The 21158-nt window shown below is 47.7% G+C and overlaps 1 protein-coding gene across 1 annotated transcript in view; it reads left to right on the top strand.

Moving 5' to 3' along the window:
- The window catches only part of MAML1 (mastermind like transcriptional coactivator 1), a 43458-nt gene that overhangs the window by 17349 nt on the left and 4951 nt on the right, over positions 1-21158 (top strand). The window contains exons 2-4 of the mRNA XM_023254056.2: positions 13348-14760; positions 17597-17836; positions 19995-20091. Of these exons, the coding sequence (XP_023109824.1) occupies positions 13348-14760; positions 17597-17836; positions 19995-20091 (1750 nt within the window). The remainder of the gene's footprint in view (positions 1-13347; positions 14761-17596; positions 17837-19994; positions 20092-21158) is intronic.

The raw sequence follows: 21158 nt of genomic DNA, 5'->3' as shown, positions 1-21158 counted from the left end.
TCTGTGTGATAAGTTGGGTGTGCTACAACTTGATCACATGCATGTGCTACACTTGATCATATGATGAAGTCTGTATAAGTCGTTATGTGGACAGTTCAGAATTTATGTGAGTTCTGGGTACTATGCCAGTCTTCAGTATGGCAGGCAGCCAGCCTCCCTGGGAGCTGTGACACTGCAGGTGGATGTGTGTAGCTCACACCCCACACTGCTCTCTACTATGTCTTCAGAAGTTGACACACACACACACACACACACACACACACACACACACACTGGCACTGCTTCTGAGCTATAGTTACCTCTGATCCTCTTCCTCTTTGCTCTGCTTACCCTCTCCAAGCCTTAGTTCCCTTCCCTGTGAAATGGTGAAAACAACACCTGCTTTGCAGAGTTGCTAGGCCTTGCACAGAATAGGTGCTTAATAAATGGTTGCTCTTGTTGGTTTAGGAGCTATTATGTACGTATGTATTTTAAAGTAATGCACCCAACTCAAACTCATGACCCTGAGATCAAGAATCTCTTATGACTGAGCCAGCCAGGGCCACCCCTAGGAGATTTCTTCATAAACGTTTGTTTATGTGTTGTTGTTAATCAGGTGTGAACTTTTGCCAGAAGATCTTGCCAACCATGGGATGTTGTTTTGGTTTGGCAAACTAGCCAGTCCCAACCAACAGGCAGAATTTAGGAGAGCTGTTTACTGAACACTGGTGATAAGTCAGGTCTCATTCTGGTGCTGGAAAGACAGGTGAATGAGGGAGTGACCCTACCCTAGGAGCTGACAGAGACAGATGCAGAGACAGCCATCACTGTGCTGTCATATGTACCACACCAGAGGACTGTACAAAAAGCTAGTGGCAAACTCTCCAGTCACCTTTGGGAGTTGGGGAGGACGGTAGGATGTGGGTACTACGTGCTCTCTGCTGTTAAGTGCAGGGGGATGCCCACAGCTCCCTGTACTCGTGGCAAAACCAATTCTCCACCAGCCTCCATCCTTAACCGCACAGACCCATGGCCTCTCCCCATCACTGGTCTGAGAGTTCATCAGGACCTCTCTGCTGCCACCTGCCATCACTCACTGCACTCTAGCCACACATGGGCCTGCCAGGGACACTGTTCTCCCGGAGACCCTTGGGCCAAGTGCTGTCAGCAAACCTCAGCAGCTCCACTTTCAGCATACATCCAGAATTGGCCCCTTCACTACCACCCTAGTCTAAGCAATCTTTTTTTTTTTTTTAAACCTAGAATATTGCCTCCTACTCAGTCTCCCTGTTTGCCCTAGCCCTCCTACAGTCTGCTCTCTGTGCAGCAGTCAGAATGATCTTGTTCTCCTGCTCAGTTTTCCATCTCACCCAAGGGAAAAGCCAACCCTTAGGCAGGGTCCACCTGGCTAGACTGCCCTGTGCAGTCTGGCACCCCTGTCCCTCCTGCCCTCTCTTGCTTTCACTCTCTTCCCTCTTCCAGGTCCCCTCTCCCACACCACCACGAGACACACTCCCCCTCAGCCTCTATGCCACTCTTCCCCCAGCCTGGACCCTCTTCCAGAGGTGTAGCCATGGCACACTCTCTCATCTCCTGCTGACTTTGGCTCAAACTGCTCATGCTCTGTGAAGCCTTTCTTGAGTACCTTCTTTAAAATTGTAAGCCCTGCAAATGCCCTTTCTGTGCTTTATTTACTTGGGAGCACAAACCAACTAGAATGTAGGTTCCAGGAGAGCAAGGGCTTTGTCTGTTTTGTTCTCTGCTGTATCCCTGGGGCCCAGATGGTGGCTGACTCAGTGAGCTCTCAGTAGCTTTTTGCAGAATACATTGAATAAGATCATGAGAAGGAGTTTGGGAGAAACAGAAAGGAGGGGCAAGGTTGAGTACTTCAGCGAAGAAGCCGCCTGTGCAGAAGCACAAGGGGGCTTGGTGTGTTGAAGTTCAGCTTTCTGATGCAGGAGGGCAGGCTTTGAGGAGAGCCTTGTGTGTGGTGAGGAGCCTGCTGCCTGAAGCAGGCAGCCAGGTCAGGGGTGCTTCCTTTTGTCTCAGGACTGTCCTAAAGACTTACATTCAAGGTCAGTTCCTAGAGCAGTGTTGTCCAGTACAGTAGCCACCGGCCACAGAGGGCTGTTACGTGCTTGAAGTGTGCCTAGTCCAAATTGTATTGTGCCAAACATAAAAAACACTGAGTTTTGAAAACTTCTAATCAAAAAGGAATGCAAAATCTCTCCTTTTAAAATATTAATTACGTTTGAAATGGTAATATATTGGGTTTAAACATGTTATTAAAATTAGCTTCACCTGTTTATTTTTAATATGGTTACACCTGGAAGACTTGTTTAAAACTGTTTCCTGAGCCCGACCCCGAGTTTCTGACTCAGGGCATCTGGAGTAGGCCTGAGAATTGCATTCCTAGTAGGTGGTTCCCAGGTGATGCTCATGCTACTGGTCTGGGACCACACTTTGAGAACCAGTGCTCTGAACAAAATATTGAAGTTATTTTTGAGGTGAGGAGGGGAATACTTTTTTAAAAAATGTTTATTTTTTGAGTGAGAGAGAGTGAAAGAGCAAGTGAGCAGGGGAGGGTCAGGGAGAGAGGGAAGCAGAGGATCCAAAGTGGCCTCTGCACTGACACCAGAGAGCTCGCACTGACACCAGAGAGCTCGATGCAGAGCTTGAACTCATTAACCATGAGATCATGACCTGAGCCAAAGTTGGGTGCTTAACTGACTGAGCCACCCAGGCACCCCGGGGAGTTGTTTTGTTTTTTGTTTTTTGTTTTTTTGAAGTAAGCTCTACACCCAACGTGGGGCTCAAACTCCTGACCTCGAGATCAAGAGTCACATGTTCCACCAACTGAGCCAGCCAGGCACCCCTGGAGGGGAATAACTTGAAGGGAGAAAGTCTCAGATGAAGCAGATCCAAAAGAAGTAGGAAGGTGCAGGTGAGAGCAGTTAACATTTGCAAGGAGAGATGTTTTCCTCTCAGAGAAGAGGGAGAGAAGTAAAAACTCTAGGAAGTTTTGAGATGAAAAAGAGGCACATTTGACTGAGTCGCCTAAGTTGGACTGAGTCGCCTAAGTTGGACTTTGAATCAACTAAATCTGTGTTCAAATCCTGGTTTAGTGCTCACTTTCCAAGGGGTTTAACTTCTTTAAGCCTCAGTGCTTTGATCTTGAAATTGGGGTAACAGCACCGACCCGGTAGGTTGTCATGAAGATTAAGTGAACTAATACTGCCTCCGTTATTGGTCACAGAGAGCCCGTGAAACTGAAAGACAGATGTGCTCGAGGCTAAAGAACAGTTGAGTGACCATGAAGGGAAGTCATGGGGAAGGAGGAGGGAGGGTTAATCTGGAAACAGTCATTGGGTACCTGTAACTCGCTGGCCCTGGGCAGGAAAAGGGCAAGGTTCTTGTCCTCCACAGACTGGGGGGGAGGGGGGGCGCGGGGAGATTAAAAGAAACAGATGAGTGCATATTTACAGTATGACTCCAGTGCTTCACTGTGAGTATGGAATGTAAGTAGTGCATACAACGCTTTGTTAGAGTGCTAGGGATGGAATAAGGAACTTGACCAGGTGTGGGGCAGGTGGTCAGGGAAAAAATACTACAGAGGAGTTGATGTTTGAACTCAATCTTAAAGGATTCGTAGGTGATCACCAGGCTAGGTATATTCTCAGTCCTGAAAGAAATTCACTTGAAGTTGGGTCCCCAACGAAATGGCAGAGGACTAAATGGAAAGGCTCATCGGGGTCAGATCAAACACACCCTTAGTGCCAGAGTAAGGAATTTGAAATTCATCTGTAAGTGAATAAGGGGGGGAATAAGGGATTTAAAAATGGTTCAGATGTGTGTTTTTATAGTGATCACTTTGATAACAACATAAAGGATGGATTAGAACAGAGAGAATAGAAATAGATCAGCATGAAGTTATTTCAGTAATCTAGGTAAAAAAATGAGCAGTTGAACTAAAAGGGAGGTGTGGTGGTGTGGAGGGATTGGACACTGGAGATCAATTTAGGAGGTAGAGTTAGCAGAGGACAAGGATTGAGCCATGTATCTAGTGGGTGAGCATGAGAGGAGGAGCCAAGTTTGGAGGACATCCTGCCCAGTATCCATGTGGCGATGTGAAGTTTCCCAGTTTACAGTCTAATAACGTGAATCTAGAGCACAGGACAGAGGACTGGGCACAAAGATGAAGATCCGGGAAATGTTCATTCAGTAAATATTTGAGTGCCCGCTCGGTGCCAAGTTACCAGGCTGTGGCCAAGGCCCCGAGTGTGGATGGGATACCTAGGGAGAGGACAGCAGTGAAAAGGGACCAAGGCCTTGTGGGCGACAGACATCACAGGAGCAGGATCAGGAGAAGCAGCAGCTTGCAGAGGGCAGCCATGGAGAGCCATCCAGAGAGCCATCTCATGGGCCTTAAGGGAGAAGATGTTTAGAGAAGGGAGGAATGGTCATCGTAGTTCAGTGCCTCAGAGAGGTTAAGTCAATACAGTTTTAAAGTGTCCCTTGGATTTAAGATCCAGGAGGTCACCTTGGTTCATACGGCAAAGTAGAGATCCATCTTTGAAGAAGCTCCGAAGTGAAGGGAGGGGATGGGCTGACCCGTGAGAACGTTGTCAGCTGCTCGGTAAGCAGTAGTGATGTGCCTCACAGCCCCCCAGGAAGTGGTGCCCACGCCCCACCAGCAGCAGCCCTTCTTCCTATGAGGAAACAGGGCTTCTTGAGATGCTTAGTAATTTGCCTGTGAGCACGCAGCAATTAAGCAACTAAACCAGGGTTTGAACCCAGCCTAGCTATACCCTTAACACTGAGCCAGATGGTACGTAGAGTAGGATGGGGGCCAAAAGATGGGAGGCATGGAGTGTTGCCAGTGCTTAGGGGAGGAAAGAATTGGTAAACAGGGAGATGGATGGAAAACAGAGGAAAAGGTGGTGATGGAATGAGCAAGACCCTTAAAGAGGCCACATAGGAATGGGATAGAGGACCCGGTGAGGGCGTGGCTTTGGAAGGGAAGGGTATCACTCTTACACACGCGATCCCTCCATTAAGTCAAGATTTCCTCATATATGACAACGTCATGGTGTTTATGCTTTCAGTAGTTCACGGTGCATTTTTGTCATATTTATCTACAAATGCCTGATTGCACAGAATCATAGAGTTCCAGAGCATTTTAGAGAGATCTAGTCTAATCAATAATTAATTATCTGCTGTTTTTTAAGTGAGCTCAAGTATTATTCCAAAATAACCCTCCCTGGGGTGCCTGGGTGGCTCAGTCAGTTAAGTGGCTGACTTCGGCTCAGGTCATGATCTCATGGTTTGTGAGTTTGAGCTCCGCATCGGGTTCTCTGCTGTCAACATGGAGCTGAATAATATTCCATTGTGTGGATGGCCCACATTTTGTTTCATTCATCCACTGATGGACTCAGGTTGCTTTGACCTTTTGGCTACAGTGAATATGCGGCTATGAACATGGTCTACAAATACCTGGTCAAGTTCTTGCTTTCAGTGCTTTTGGAAATGAATTCTTTTGGAAACAATATTGCTGAATTAAATGGAAATCTGTGTTTTTATTTTTTGAGGAACCACCATATTGTTTTCCACAGCAGATGCACCATTTCATGCCCACCAACAGTGCATAAGGGTTCCAGTTTCTCCACAGCCCCCTCCAACATTTGGTGGGCTTTTTTGTTTTTTGTTTTGTTTTGTTTTGTTTTTTTGTTTTGTTTTGCATAGTAGCCATCCTAATGTCTTTGAGGTGGTGATAATAATTATTAATGTTTTAGGTGTGGTAACAGTATTGTGATGTTATACACACATGTATATTTTTAAGAGATTTTACCTTTTAAAGATACCTACTGAAGTATTTGTGGATTGAATGATACTGTGCCCAAGATTTGTTTCTTAAATAACCCAGTTTCAGGGATGGGGAGGGGGGGAATAGGGAGGTAGAAATGCAACAAAATGGCCAAATACTAATAGTTGTTTAAGTTGGGTGAGGAGCATAATGAGGGTTCAGTATACTGTTCTCTCTAGTTTTGTGTCTTTTTTTGAAATTTCACATTAGTAAATAACATTTTGGGGCCATCACAGTCCATTCACAGCCTCTCTCTTTCAGCACTTCCTGTTGTGCCATTTACACTTAAGCAACATTAAACTGCTACTCATTTTTTCTGCTTGCCTCCTTCTGTCCACTCCTACTCAGTGCTCATTTGTGTATCCTTGCCTTTGCCTCTCAGCCTGGTATGCCTTCCTCCTATTTCTTTGTTCTTTCAGTACCTAACTCAAGTGCCCTTCTCCTTCCTCCCATAATAGTTCATCCTGCTGCCTCCATAACTTCATCATCACATCCCAGCTGGTAGGAGTGGGAAGTATTTTTTTTTTTTATCCCCAGTGCCTAATGCCTTGTCAGAGTGTAGTGTAGTAAAAACCTTGTGCATATCTGAATTGGCCATTATTTTATGCTCAACTTGTATAGGGCAGCGTCTGGCACATAGTAGGATCTTGGTGAGTACTGTGTAGGGGAACCATTGGGGGAAACTGGGTGAAGGATACACAGGACCTCTCTGTACTCTCTTTCCAATTTCTTGTGAACTCTAATTCTTTTTTTTTTTTTTTTTAGTAGATACATGAACCTGTAATTTGTTAAAGATAAAAAATTTTAAAAATGATGGTAAAAATGTCTGGATCCCAAAGCATAAAGTTTTCTGGAAAATGCATTTCTTAGAACTTGCTATTTTCAGTATGTCCTTGTAGGTGGATTCAGTGGCAAGGAGGAGTGCTTACAGATCTCTTTAGTACTCACCATACTTCTAAATTACTGATAATTCAGGGTTGCCTGGGTGGCTCAGTCAGCTAAGTGTCTGACTTCAGCTCAGGTCATGATCTCATGGTTTGTGAGTTTGAGCCCCATGTCGGGCTCTGTGCTGACAGCTCAGAGCCTGGAGCCTGCAGCCTGCTTTGGATTCTGTGTGTCTCCCTCTTTCTCTGACTCTCTCCCTCTCTTTCTCTCTCTCTCTCTCTCAAAATAAAAATAAACATTAAAAAAATAAAAAAATAAATTACAATTCTGAACTATTAAGACCAATAGTATCTTAAAAGTGGAATCTTTAGTAGCAGATTCTGTGGTTCTGTGATATTTTTCTTTTTTTAATATTTTATGAAGCAGTGGGGCACCTGTGTGGCTCAGTTGGTTGAGCGTCTGACTTTGGCTCGGGTCATGATTTCGAGGTTTGTGGGTTTGAGCCCCACATCACGCTCTCCGATGTTGGCAAGCCCACTTTGGATCCTCTGTCTCCCTCTCTCTCTCTGCCCCTTCCCCGCCTGTGCAGTCTCACCCTGTCTCTCTCAAACATAAACATTTAAAATAAATAAAACTTAATTTTACAAAGAATCGTTTATGCCCGTGTGTGTGTGCGTGCATGCGCACGCACTGCATGCGCACGCACGTGAGAGACAGAGAGAGGGAGAGAGAGAGAAAGAGGAAGGGAGGGAGAGACCATCATGGCACAGCCCGTTTTTCTGGTAACAGCAGCTTGATGGGATTCTTTGTGCTTGGCATAGGGGTGGTGTTCTTACAGTTTGAAGCTCTGACTCACTCCCTGCTGCTTGTGTTTCACACCAGACTCCTCACTCAGCTTCATAGGTGGAAGCAAAGTTACTTTGGGCCTGCCCCAGTCTGACCAGGAGGGAGGCAGGGCCAGGAGGATTGAGGATGGCAGTAGATCCTCCCCATGACCTACGAATGCTCATGTCGTGGGAAGCCTTGTGTAACCTGACTTCCATCTGCTGTATAGCAGGAACAGTGATTCTCCTCCTCAGGGTGCATTTGCAGGTTGAGTGAGATTCTGACACCATGAGGAGTTAAGCACAGGTGCTGAGTGGTCAGCAAGGCTACCAGGGAGGTAATGACTCGTCCCTCTGGCACTTGGCTCAGATTAGTGCATTACTAAAGTTGCTACCTGACATGGATTGAGGTGTTCCAGCAAGGTGCACCACTGGCTGGCATACAGCATGGGTGTGGTTAGGAAGTTGATGGGGAGTGACACTAGTACCAGAGCCGGAAGGTCAGTGGAGCCACGCTCTGGGTTACAAAGACCTGAGGGCCAATGAACCCTCAACAGGGTGCCATTGAAGAACTTGCAGGAGGATGGTGACGGGGTCAGATTTGCCCTTCGATGCACTCCCTCTAACCATAGGGCGCAACATGGATGAGGGTGGAGATTGCAACAGGACTAGCTTTAGACGTGATTAAAATGATTCAAGCATCAGAAGTTGGTTTTAGTGAATGGAGAGAAGTGTGTAGATCCAAAGAACCAAAACTAAGGTGGTGGGCTCAGTAGGACGCAGGGACCGACTGGATGCGAGGAGTAAAGAAGGAAGGGCTAGACCAGCTCTCTGGCTCTGGTTTATGTGACTAGGTGGATGGTAGTGACATTATCAGACAGGAGCAGAGAAAGGAAAACAGGACTGAGGAGAAGCTGCTTCAGGTTTGGACAGATTAAGTCTGAGTTAGCTGTGGTACACCCTACATACCAAGTAGGTGATTGGACAAACAGGAGGAGTGTGGAGCTCTGTAGACATGGGGGATGAGAGAGCACATTCATTCACAAATATTTATTGAGTGCCAGGCACTGTTCTAGGTACTGGGTCTCTGCTTTTCATTCTAATAGGGGAAGCTAGGTGCATTCATGTGAGTGCCTCCAGTGGGGGAATTAACAAGGAGTTAGGATGGAGAATGATTGGGAGAATGACTTTGAGGAGATAAGGGGACCCAAATTATGAGCTAAGCCACCCCTAGGGAGATCAGGGAGAAGAAGTGTTTTAGGAAGAGAGAAGAACAAGTGCAAAGGCCCTGAGGCAGGAAGGAGGGGGCACCTTTGAGGAACTAGAAGAAGGCTGGTGTGACTCAGGCGTGCTGTACAATGGGGATAAGGGTGGAACACGTGAAAGGAGGTTGGATGGGGGCAAACGCTGATAGATCAGCACTTGATCCCTGGCAGTTGGGTTTATTCTGAGTGTGATGTTCAGCCATAGGGATTTGAAGATATGGGAGTGAATAAGATCACTCAGTGTGTGCAGAGTGAAAAGAAGAGAGAGAACCCATACTCGTTTAAAGGGGAGACCTACCTCAAAAAAGACTAGAAGAAACAACCAGAAAAGTAGAAGAGAAAGCAAGATAATGTGGTAAAGAAATACAAGGAAAGAGAACTTTTTTTTTTTTATGTTTATTTATTTTGAGAGAGAGAGAGTGTGTGAGCAGGGGAGGGGCAGAGAGAGGGGGAGAGAGAGAATCCCAAGCGGGCCTTGTGCTGTCAGCATAGAGCCCGACGATGGGGTCGAGCCCATAAACCATGAGATCATAACTGAGCCGAAATGGAGTCACACGCTTAACCAACTGAGCCACCCAGGCGGACCAAGAAAGGAGAACTTTAAAGATGCAGGGAATTATTAACAGGCAGATGATGGAGGAAAACACTGAAAATGTAGACTGTGTTTGACAGGACTGGGTGACATCAACATGATTGCTCGCCTCCGGGAAAGCAGCCCTAAATTCTCCCTTCTAACCCACAACCCCCATTCAATATCCAGTCAACTCCCCAGATGGTGGAAGCCATGTTGCAGCGGGTCAGGGTCCTGACTCTCTGGTGGGGGTGGGTGGTGGTTGGCTGATAGAAGGATGACCCAGGAGAGAGGTGGAGGAAGAGCAAATGCCCAGTGAGAAGGGTCAGAAAGCACTGGTGGCTGCCTGTGTGTAAGGAATGTGGATGAAAGAGCCACCCCACATCTGTTTGTTAGTTCCGTGGAAGATTATAGGTGTTTGGTTAGTTTGACCAAAAAGGGCATCCGGAATTTCAGTGGCAGATGGTGGAAGTCTCTTGAGACCAGGCGAGGGACTGTGCTGTAAGTCTGGCGCCTCCAGATAGGGTGAAGGGAGATGATAGGATACTGATTTGGTGTCCACAGGGTACGGGTACTCCAGCTTGACTCAGAGCAGCGTTGCTATCCGGGGCCACTCTCCTGGAGCAGAAGATGGTGGGTGGTAGAGGCTGAGGTGGGAGCCAGGCCTGCAAGGCGCTTTGTGGGAGAAGGACTGGGTGAGCATGCACGGCCTCCAGCTTACCATCAGGCGTGTGGTGTCCTTTAACAAAACCCCCTTGCAGAAGAAAGAACACCAGATGGAGTTATCCCAGGACTAGATCCTCCTGGAACCCTGTGTACCTAAGACCATTTGGTAGTTATGACAGGTACCTCTGAGCTTAGCACTCAGAAGTACCAGACATGCTGAGAGCAAGCGTGTGTGTTCATACATGGCAGCCGGTTGTGTGCTTTATAGCTTTGTGTTTGTTCTTATGTAATTTATAATCTGTTCAGGCTGTTTTCCCATCTTTGTTGTAAATTCCTGGAGATTAGTCTCCATGTTTTTTTCATCTTCATCTTCCTCTACAGTGTCCTGCACATATCAAGCACTCCTGCAAACGTTCAAGGCTTAAAAATCTGCCAGGGCCACCACATTCCACACTCTCCACCCCGCCTACATCATTCCAGTTACATTTTGTGAGCAGTTGAGAAAATGGCCCGGTGTTTCCTTTGGCTAAAAGTAATGGCATTGCAAAATTGAGTTGTTACTTTGGAACTTGACTGCAGCTGTTTGCATGTGGATATTGAAAGAGGGAGTGGTAGTTTTTATAATTGTTAGGGCAAAGAAGGATTCTGTTTCTAATCTGGGACAACCAGCTGACTCATCAAGTGCCCTGACCTCTTAGGTTTCCATCTTCCCCTTTAGAAAATGGAAAACTGAGCTCCCAGGTTTACAGACAGCACAAAGCTGATGCTGAGGAACAAATGATTTTCCAAAAAGAAAATAATAGAATAAAAATGCAAAAAAAGTCAACAACTCATTTTGATTTCCTTGTGACTGATTAAATGGTTATGAATTTACCTTCCCCAAAGGAAACTTTTCAGATCTTATAAACTTTTCAGATCTTATAGAGAGAGAAAGGGTCCATTGTAAGAGCCTGGTCCCCTTCCCCCCTTCCACCCCTAGGTGGCAGTAGGAAGCAGAAGAACTGGCATGAAAGTAAAGCAGACGTCCTGTTGTCGGGTCCTAAGATCACGTTTTACTTACACCTCTGCCCTACAGTTCCATTTATTTATTATTTCTTAGTTTTTCTGAGCTAACTTGTGTACCCAGATATGGATTTATTAATCTTTTTTTTAATTTATTTACTTTTGAGAGAGAGAGAGAGAGAGACAGAGAAAGTGCAAGCAGGGGAGGAACAGAGAGAGGGAGACACAGAATCTGAAGCAGGCTCCAGACTCTGAGCTGTCAGCACAGAGCCCGATGTGGAGCTCGAACCCAAAGAAACATGAGATCATGACCTGAGCCAGAGTTGGATGCTTAACTGACTGAACCACCCGGGCGCCCCCAGATACGGATTTAGAGAAATATGGACTCAGCCAGGATATATAGAGCACTGTGCAGTCAGCTTTAACAGTAAAGAAACAGGAAAGTCTTGGCAGTGGGGATTCAAAAGGAATGGGAGCATTGGAATTGGGGCTCTGGATTGAGAAAGTAACTCTCCCTGTTTTCTTGCTCACTGTGCATTTGTATCTAGGATGTAGTTTGCTGCTGTGAGCTGGTGGTGCCCAGGGAGTTGCCTTGGGCAGGACCCTCTGGTCAGAGCGCTCACGCACTCAGGCTCCAAGGCCTGCTGTGGTGGGTCAGTGCAGCCCTTCTCTGTAGCCAGAGGACAACAGCACAGAGCGCTGCATGGCATGGATCCTCTGAAACCTATTTTTTTTTTCAACGTTTATTTATTTTTGGGACAGAGAGAGACAGAGCATGAACGGGGGAGGGGCAGAGAGAGAGGGAGACACAGAATCGGAAACAGGCTCCAGGCTCCGAGCCATCAGCCCAGAGCCTGACGCGGGGCTCGAACTCACGGACCGCGAGATCGTGACCTGGCTGAAGTCGGACGCTTAACCGACTGCGCCACCCAGGCGCCCCTCTGAAACCTATTTAAAGATAATAACGAAAGCTATTATTTGGAACTTTGCAAATAGCACAGTGTAGGTGCTTAGGGTCAGTGGGAGGGAAGGAGGGATGGAATAGGGGCTGGCAGATGGTGAAGGACAAAAACATAACAGAAGTAAACATAGGAAAGGAGCAGCACTGTGTTTAGAGGCTTGGTGTAGTAGGCACCTCTGGTAACAGAAGAGTCAGAGTCCTGTCCTAACAGTTGAAAACAAGGCTGGGGAAATAGCAGAAAGATACCATGTTCTTTCTCCCCACTCACATTATTATGTTCTCTTCATGAAACTCCTACTCCTGAACTCTCATCTCAGGGTGCTTTTTGCCCTGTTGCTTGTATGGGACATTTGTCTTATTCCGTAGCCATGTCTTTATACGTATGTCCCATGTTCTAGAAGACTGGAAGCCCACGAAGACCATGGTAACCACCTCGTTTGTCTTGATATCCACACAACATTTGTCCCTGGCACAAGGTAGACCATTAATAGGATTTACTGAATAAATTTAGTTGAGGGGAATGGTATCAGGGGTGGGGGAGGCAAGAATAACAGTGCAAGACAGACTGGCTGTGTTCAAAGGAATAGTCTTGGTAAGAAGTGGTGGGCTTTGTGGGAGCTGGTGACGGGGCATGGGGGATTGGAAGATGCTTAGGGTTGGCAGGGAGGTGAGTGGGGATGTAAGGGAGCAGCCCTGCATGGGGAGAAGGGGTAGAGGCAGGCAGCGGCTCCTTGAAAGGCAGGGTGGGGCGTGAAAAGTGGCCCGTGCAACACCCCCCACCAAGGCCTGAGAAAGCCTGTAAAGCAGCCATGGCTCCTTCAGCTTAAAGCAATAGGAGTTTTATTGGTTCCTCTAAGTGAAAAGTCCATGGGCATGGGTGGTCTCACATGCAACTAGATCTAGAACTTAGGTGTGATGCCCTCAAGCACATACAGGTATCTTCTGTTCTTTCTCATTGACTCCAGTCTTGGGTACACCCTCAGACTAGGTGGCTGTGGGCAGCATCAGGCTTGTATCCTTCAAAAAGAGAGGGCTGCAGAAGTCCAGGGACTGATGTACTGACTGAAGCTAGGCTGTTTTCCTGGAGCTGAGCCAGTCGTCCTGACTCAGGCAAAGCCATGGGACCTAGGAGGAGGAGAGAGGCAGACCCAGAGGGGAAGCGGGGCTGTGTTCCCAGGAGCGGGGGGTGTAAATTGGATGAGAGAATCAACAGGAGCACACTACAGGGACCTGGGCCCCAGATTTAAGTCACCATTCAAAGTGGCGGCGGAGGTGGGGGGGCCCTCACCCATGGCATTGTGTATTGAGTCACTCTTGTCCATGTTTTGCAGCATCTTCATGACACAGTGAAGAGAAATCTTGATAGCACCACCCCCCCTCAGAATGGCGAGCAACAGAATGGCTACGGAGACCTCTTTCCTGGACACAAGAAGACCCGCCGAGAGGCCCCTCTGGGAGTAGCTGTCGCTTCCAATGGCTTGCCTCCAGCCTCTCCCCTGGGGCAGCCTGACAAGCCTGGCACAGAGGCCCTGCAGGCCAGTGGGAAGCACTCACTGGGGCTTGACTCCATCAGTAAGAAGTGTCTGGCAGACTCCAGCCTCCACTTGAATGGAGGCAGCAACCCTGGTGAGCCGTTTCCTCTGAGCCTGAATAAAGAACTGAAGCAGGAGCCCGTTGATGACCTGCCTTGCATGATCGCGGGGGCCGGAGGCTCCATATCTCAAAGCAACCTCATGCCTGACCTCAACCTTAACGAGCAAGAGTGGAAGGAGCTCATCGAGGAGCTGAACAGGTCAGTGCCCGATGAAGACATGAAGGATCTGTTTAATGAGGACTTTGAAGAAAAGAAGGACCCAGAGTGTTCTGGTTCCGCCACGCAGACCCCTTTGGCACAGGACATTAATATTAAGACAGAATTCTCCCCAGCAGCCTTTGAACAAGAACAGTTAGGCTCTCCACAAGTGAGGGCAGGGTCTGCAGGACAGACCTTTATGGGGCCTTCAGCTGGCCCTGTGAGCACAGATTCACCCAGCCTCGGGGGCGCTCAGCCTCTATTCCACACCTCTGGTCAGCCCGGGGCAGACAATCCCAGTCCCAACCTGATGCCGGCATCAGCCCAGGCCCAGAATGCACAAAGAGCCCTCTCCAGTGTGGTGTTGCCCAGCCAGGGCCCGGGAGGGGCCTCAGAGCTATCCTCTGCTCACCAGCTCCAGCAGATCGCTGCAAAGCAGAAGCGGGAGCAGATGCTCCAGAACCCGCAGCAGGCCACCCCTGCACCAGCCCCAGGGCAGATGTCCACGTGGCAGCAGACAGGCCCCTCCCACAGCCCCTTAAACGTCCCTTATCCCATGGAGAAGCCCGCCAGCCCTCCTGGCTACAAGCAAGACTTCACCAACTCCAAACTGCTCATGATGCCCAGTGTGAACAAGAGCTCCCCTCGGCCCGGAGGCCCCTACCTCCAGCCCAGCCATGTGAACCTGCTGAGTCACCAGCCGCCAAGTAACTTGAATCAGAATGCCGTGACTAACCAAGGGTCGGTGCTGGACTATGGCAACACCAAACCCCTTTCCCATTACAAAGCAGACTGTGGGCAAGGTGGCCCTGCGTCCAGCCAGAGCAAGACAGCCCTCATGGCTTATCTTCCCCAGCAGCTGCCTCATCTGAGCAACGAGCAGAATTCCTTGTTTCTGATGAAACCAAAGCCAGGAAATATGCCCTTCCGATCACTGGTTCCCCCTAGCCAGGTGAGCACGTGGCTTCCCTCACTGTCACTCTGCATCCCTGTGGTCACTAGGTCTCCGGTGGTTGGGACAAAGAGGGTGGGAGGGAGCAGCCACGGTCATCCTTCGGGTCTCTGGAGAGTGGAAGTCAGGCAAACCAGGGTTGATTCTGAATAAATGAAAATCGGGTAAAATTCCTTAGTATAACTTGGTTTCAAATTTCCATACATTTGACACTGTACTTTGTCTAGTGTCTCTTGCATGCCACACAACTTAAAGTAAGTCATTTATGGCTGTATTTTGCAGATAAAGATCACAATCACATTTAATGTGCTCCTTAGAGGCTTTGCCTTTTTTTTTTTTTTTTTTAGTTTGTTTATTTGAGAGTGAGTGAGCAGGGGAGGGGCAGAGAGAGAGACAGGGAGAGAGAGAATCCCATGCAGGCTCTGTGCTGATGGCTCAGAGATGTGGGGCTCAATCCCACAACTGTGAGTCATGACCTGAACTGATCTCAAGAGTCTGACACTCAGCTGACTGAGCCACCCAGGCTCCCCTGTTGTTTTTTTTTAAACCACTTTTCAGATTTCTGTGTTCAAAGTACCTTAAGATTTAGTAAGGTGAGAGAGCTGTTCCCCAGCACATCTAAACTGCATCTATTTAGTCGTGACGCTCAAGCCTAGCAGAGTCACATAGCTCTGTAGGGTGGAAAATGATCAAGTACCAGTTTTATCATGGTCGTTATTTGCATTTCTACTCCTGTTCAAGTATGTTCTAAAATGTCTCTTCCCTGGCAACTTTCCCCTGGCTAGGGGTCATTTCTTGACTTCCTCCAAGATAGAGTAGAGCACAGTTGCTTTCCTCACTCCACAGTATGTCCCAGACTGTCTTCCTCGTCTACATGTGTAGATTCCTTGATACTTGTTAACACTTGTGTGACAACAATTGTGGCCCATGGCACGTGCCCTTTGTTTTGGTGTACTTCATCGTCTCCTGGTTATAGGCAAGGCTGCAGTGAATACCCTTGTGGGTACCTTTGTGTATTTGTAAAATTTTAAAAATTAAAAAATCCAGTGCTGGTAATAATGAGGAAATTGATGCTCCTGTACTGGTGAGGGTATGTAAATGGGCACAATGCTTGTGGGAAGTAATTTGGTGTCATATTCATATATATATATATATATATATATGATTTTTGTTTTCCCTTATAAGTAGGCTTCATGCCCAGCACTGAGCTCAACGCAGGGCTTGATCTCTTGACCCTGAGATCACAACCTGAGCTGAGATCAAGAGTCAGATGCATCTGGTACCTGGGTGGCTCAGTTGGTTGAGCGTCCCGACTTTGGCTCAGGTCATGATCTCACGGTTCAGGGGTTCAAGCCCCACATCGGACTCTGCTGACAGCATAGAGCCTGCTTCAGATCCTCTGTTCCCCCTCTCTTCTCTCTGTGCCTCCCCCGCTTGCTCTTGTTGTCTCTCTTTCAAAAACAAACAAAAAAAATGTTGGATGCTTAACTGAGACACCCACATGTCCCAGTATTTTTCATTAGCCATAAAAGTATTAATAAGCATTAACACATGATACCTCTGCAAGAAATCATCCCTTAAAAAAAAATAGGAAAGTTATATAGAAGATACTCATTGCATCATTATTTCTTATAGCCAAAAACTGAGAAGCTGTTTAAGCATTTCTCAACTGTCAGCAGGAGAGTACATGTGTAAATGTTGATACTTACACTTATTTCAGCCAGTAAACTGCTACATAGCCACTAAAAGCATCGTTAAAAAAAATCAGGGGCGCCTGTGTGACTCAGTCGGTTTAAGTGTCCAACTCTTGATCTCGGCTCAGGTCATGCACGGTTTGTGACATTGAGTCCCACATTGGGCTCCATGCAGACAATGTAGAGCCTGCTTGGGATTCTTTCTTTCTGTCTCTGCCTCTCTCTCTCTTTCTCTCTCAAAATAAATAAACTAAAAAAAAAAAAATGGTGGTAACTGCCACTTCAGTAGCACTTAGGGCCTCACAAACCTTCTGGCCCATAACCTTCTGGTGCGTGGGGTGAGGATATTACCTCAGGAGCTGTCTGCTCTAAGGTTAGATTCTTGTAAAGATTAAATGTATAGACATACAAGGACTAGAAAGGAGCTCAAAAAGTTGAACTTGCTTAAATGATCTTTGCCTTTTACCTTTTTCCCATTTTGAGTTAAATTTTCCCCTTTTAAATTAAAAGTCATGACAGGATAATATTGTATATATAGCCTTTGACATGACTTTCACTTTTGGTCCATATAATTGAGAATATTTATTAAAGTTTTCATTGACACTTAATATTTTTTGAGTGTGAACATCTGACAAAAGCCAAGCAGTCTCTTCTCAGGAAAATGCCATACACAAATGGACACATGATACAATTTCAGGCAGTTCAGGGACCATCCCACCACTGGGGACCCAAGGTTTGTACACTTGGAACATGGCATCTCCATCAATCATAGTCCCTCAGGGCATTCCTCCAGCAACCCATCTGTACTCACACTTTCCAGAAAGTGAGCATTTAGAGGCTCCATTTGCCTTCTGGAACTAAAGCATGCAAATATGAGCTTAAATGTAAAATCACACCTTTGCCGCTGGTGAACCGTAGGAGCCGCAGAGCTGACAGGCAGCTAGTGGCTGACTGTTCACTGCTGTGGCTGGATGCCCAGGTGTTAGCTCTTTTGGTCTCTGGCCTGGCCTGGAATGAAGCAGAGGCTTCAAGAGAGAACCTGGAGCCAGGCCCTCACCGGGCACAGCTCGTCTGCCCTGATTGGGGGCTCACAGACTTCACCATGTCTCCCTGACTTGAGGCCCTCTTACCTGTGTTGACAGGAGCAGAACCCGCCCGGCGTCCCTGTGCCAGCCCAGGCTGCCAGCGTGGGGAGCCAGCCACCAGCTGCGTCCGGGGCCAGCACTCACAGCAGCACCCCCTATCTCAGTAGCCAGCAGCAGGCAGCAGTAATGAAGCAGCACCAGTTGCTCTTGGACCAACAGAAACAGAGGGAGCAGCAACAGAAGCACCTGCAGCAACAGCAGTTCTTACAAAGGCAGCAGCAACTTCTGGCGGAACAGGTAAAGTGGGAGGTGGAAGGTGACCCCCCCAGCACCCCCACTCTCCCCTGCCTCCCCAGTCACTGCCGCAGCTGCTAGCTCCATTGTGTGTGTGTGTGTGTGTGTGTGTGTGTGTGTGTGTGTGTGTGTGTGCGCGCTCAGCTTCAGCATGTTTCTGTGTGCACACAGGCGTGCTCCGCTCCGATGTGTGCATGCGTGCTCATTTGCATGTCGTTTGCCATCTTAAAGCCCTTTCTAGGAGTGTGGCATTTCTCAGACAATGGTGGCCTGTTTCAGAAGTAGCTTTTTTTTTTTTTATTAAACTTTTTTTTTCAATGTTTTTTATTTATTTTTGGGACAGAGAGAGACAGAGCATGAACGGGGGAGGGGCAGAGAGAGAGGGAAACACAGAGTCGGAAACAGGCTCCAGGCTCCGAGCCATCAGCCCAGAGCCTGACGCGGGGCTCGAACTCACGGACCGCGAGATCGTGACCTGGCTGAAGTCAGACGCTTAACCGACTGCGCCACCCAGGCACCCCCAGAAGTAGCTTTAATGTCACTTGGTGATCAGTGAAGGCAAATCTCTAGCTAAAACTTTGTTAGGGACATTTTTCCACGTCCCTTGTCTACAACTGCCACAGCACCGAGCTCACTGGTCTGCCAGTTCACTGTGAGTCCCAGCTTTGTTGTAAATACAGAGTTTGTCAGAAGCCAGAATACAACAGAGGGAAATGAAAATGTCCCTGAGGTCCTAGAGTTCTAGAATCCGGCCCGACAATCTCTTTCCAAGTCCTACAGTTCACCCGCTTGGTCACCAAGGTTACAAGAGTTCTCAGGATTTTAAATTACATCTTCAAAGTCCTAACAGAAAAACCATCTACCCAGAAGATGAAGGGGATTGAGGATGACTTTGAAGCCCACATCACTGCCTCAGTTCTGCCACGTGTATATAATATTTGTATTTATTACAAATATTTATTTTTAAAGTTTATTTATTTTTGAGCAAGCAGAGGGGTAGCAGAGAGAGAATCCCAAGCTGACTGTGTACTGTCAGTGCAGAGCCCAATGCGAAGATCATGACCTCAGCCAAAGTCTGACGCTCAACCGACTGAGCCACCTAGGTGTTCCATTCTGCCATTTTTTTTTTTAACTTTTTTTAACGTTTATTTATTTTTGGGACAGAGAGAGACAGAGCATAAACCGGGGAGGGGCAGAGAGAGAGGGAGACACAGAATCGGAAACAGGCTCCAGGCTCTGAGCCATCAGCCCAGAGCCTGACACGGGGCTCGAACTCACGGACCGCGAGATCGTGACCTGGCTGAAGTCGGACGCTTAACCGGCTGCGCCACCCAGGTGCCCCCCATTCTGCCATTTTTTAAGATAACAGCTTTATTGGGATATGGTTCGCGTGACATATAATCCACCCACTTAAAGTGTACAGTTCAGTGGTTTTTAGTATATCCACACAGGTATGCAACCATCACCACAGTCGACTTCGTCAGTTTTCACCCCCTAAAAAGAAACTGCCTGCCCAATAAAAGTCATCACCCATGTTGTGGCCTGTGGCAGCGTTCGCCTCTGCTTTATGGCTGGATCATATTCTGTCGTTTGGAAAAGCTCCATTTGATTTATCCATTCATCGGTTGATAGACATTTGGTTTGTTTTCCGTGTTTATGGGCATAAGTTTTCAGTTCTCTTTAGTGTGTACGTACGGGTGGAATTGCCGGGGCATATGGTGGCTGTTATGAGTAACCTTGTGAGGACTTGCCAGACGGTTCTCCAGAGCAGCCATACCGTTTCACGTTCCCACAGTGGCGTGTGAGGGTGCCAGTTTCTCTGCATCTTTGCCGTACTTGTCTTTTTGATCCTGGCCATCCTTGTGGGTGTGAAGAGGTAGATCATCGTGGCTTTGATTTGCATTTCCCCGATCTGCCCTCCCCACATTTTTTTAAACTGATACGCCACTTTTTTTTTTTAATCATTGCTCCTTAGATCTGCCCCGTCCTTCTGTTTCCTACAATTTATTAAAAATCCCCCAAATGAAACCATGAGCATTACCTTCACAGGAACCCATCTGTGAGAAACAAACCATAGCAGTTTACTTTTCTCTGATGTAACTGTTGTTTCTGTTCCATGTGGGTCTTATTGTACTGTTCTGTTGTTCTTGGCATTTTCTAGGAGAAACAGCAGTTTCAGCGCCACCTCACGCGCCCACCTCCCCAGTACCAAGACCCAACCCAGAGCACCTTCCCACAGCAGGTTGGACAGTTCACAGGTGAGGGGATGTCTGAAGCGGCAGAGTCGGGCAGGAGAGGCAGGCACAGGACAGAGCAGGTGGTCCGTTCCACTCGTGCTGGCTTCTTGCTGTCTGCCATGCTATATGCTGGGGGCTAAATAGACTTGCTTATGTAAACCTTGGTCTGCCTATGGAGCCTGGCTTTCTAGTTCCCTTGCAGGCTAGGAGGAGAGGGTCACAGAGGCAGACCACCTTGGTCAGTACTCTGGCTGCACGGTCTTTTGAAGCATAATCATTTCTAGCTGGAGGCTAGCTTATCAACAGGAAATGGGTTCTGTAATTCTTAAGAAGGTTCTTTGCTCCTGCCGTTATGTGCCTTCAAAAAAATGATGCTCTTATTTTCCAGATAAGGAGAGACTAAGTGTAGTTTGTGTGGCCTTTTGCTTCTGCTCTCTCTTCCTGTCCGCTCACTTCGGTGTCCCAGACGGCAGCATCAGCTGCCGACAGTTGACCACAGAGGGGCAGGAAACACTCTGAGGTCTTGGCTGATGCAGCTCAGATGTGCAAGGGAACCTGACTGCCCTTGCTCAGGCCTCACTGCAGAAACTCATAGATACGCCAATTGACAGAAGCAGTAAAACCTGGTTGCACCTGCCTTTCTAGCTCTTCTTGGCCTATCTTCAAAACCTGTCCCTTTTTTGGTCAACGACTCTCACTCTAAAGTGTCCCAGGGAAAGCTGAGCACAGCTGTGCGCTCCTTAATTTTTTTTTTAATGTTTGTTTACTTTTGAGTGAGAGAGAGAAATAGAGCATGAGTGGGGGAGGGGCAGAGAGAGAAACACAGAATCAAGCAGGCTCCCGGCTCTGAACTGTCAGCACAGAGCCTGACGCGGGGTTCAACCTCATGAACTGCAAGATCATGACCTGAGCCAAAGTCAGTCGGTTAACCGACTGAGCCACCTAGGCGCCCCATGGCTGTGTCCTGACTAGGACCCTAGGTGGAGTTTTATGTGTGTGCTGACCAGACCGTGGAGCTGAAGTCTGCGGGCTTCTCAGGAGCCTGGGCCTCAGCCAGCCTTCCTGCCTTCATCGCATCTCACATGGTT

Source organism: Felis catus, chromosome A1 (genome assembly GCF_018350175.1).
Source record: "Felis catus isolate Fca126 chromosome A1, F.catus_Fca126_mat1.0, whole genome shotgun sequence".
In the NCBI taxonomy this organism is placed as follows: Eukaryota; Metazoa; Chordata; class Mammalia; order Carnivora; family Felidae; genus Felis; species Felis catus.
The sequence above is the reverse complement of the archived record's forward strand: the minus strand, read 5'-3'. Positions and strand labels throughout refer to the sequence as shown.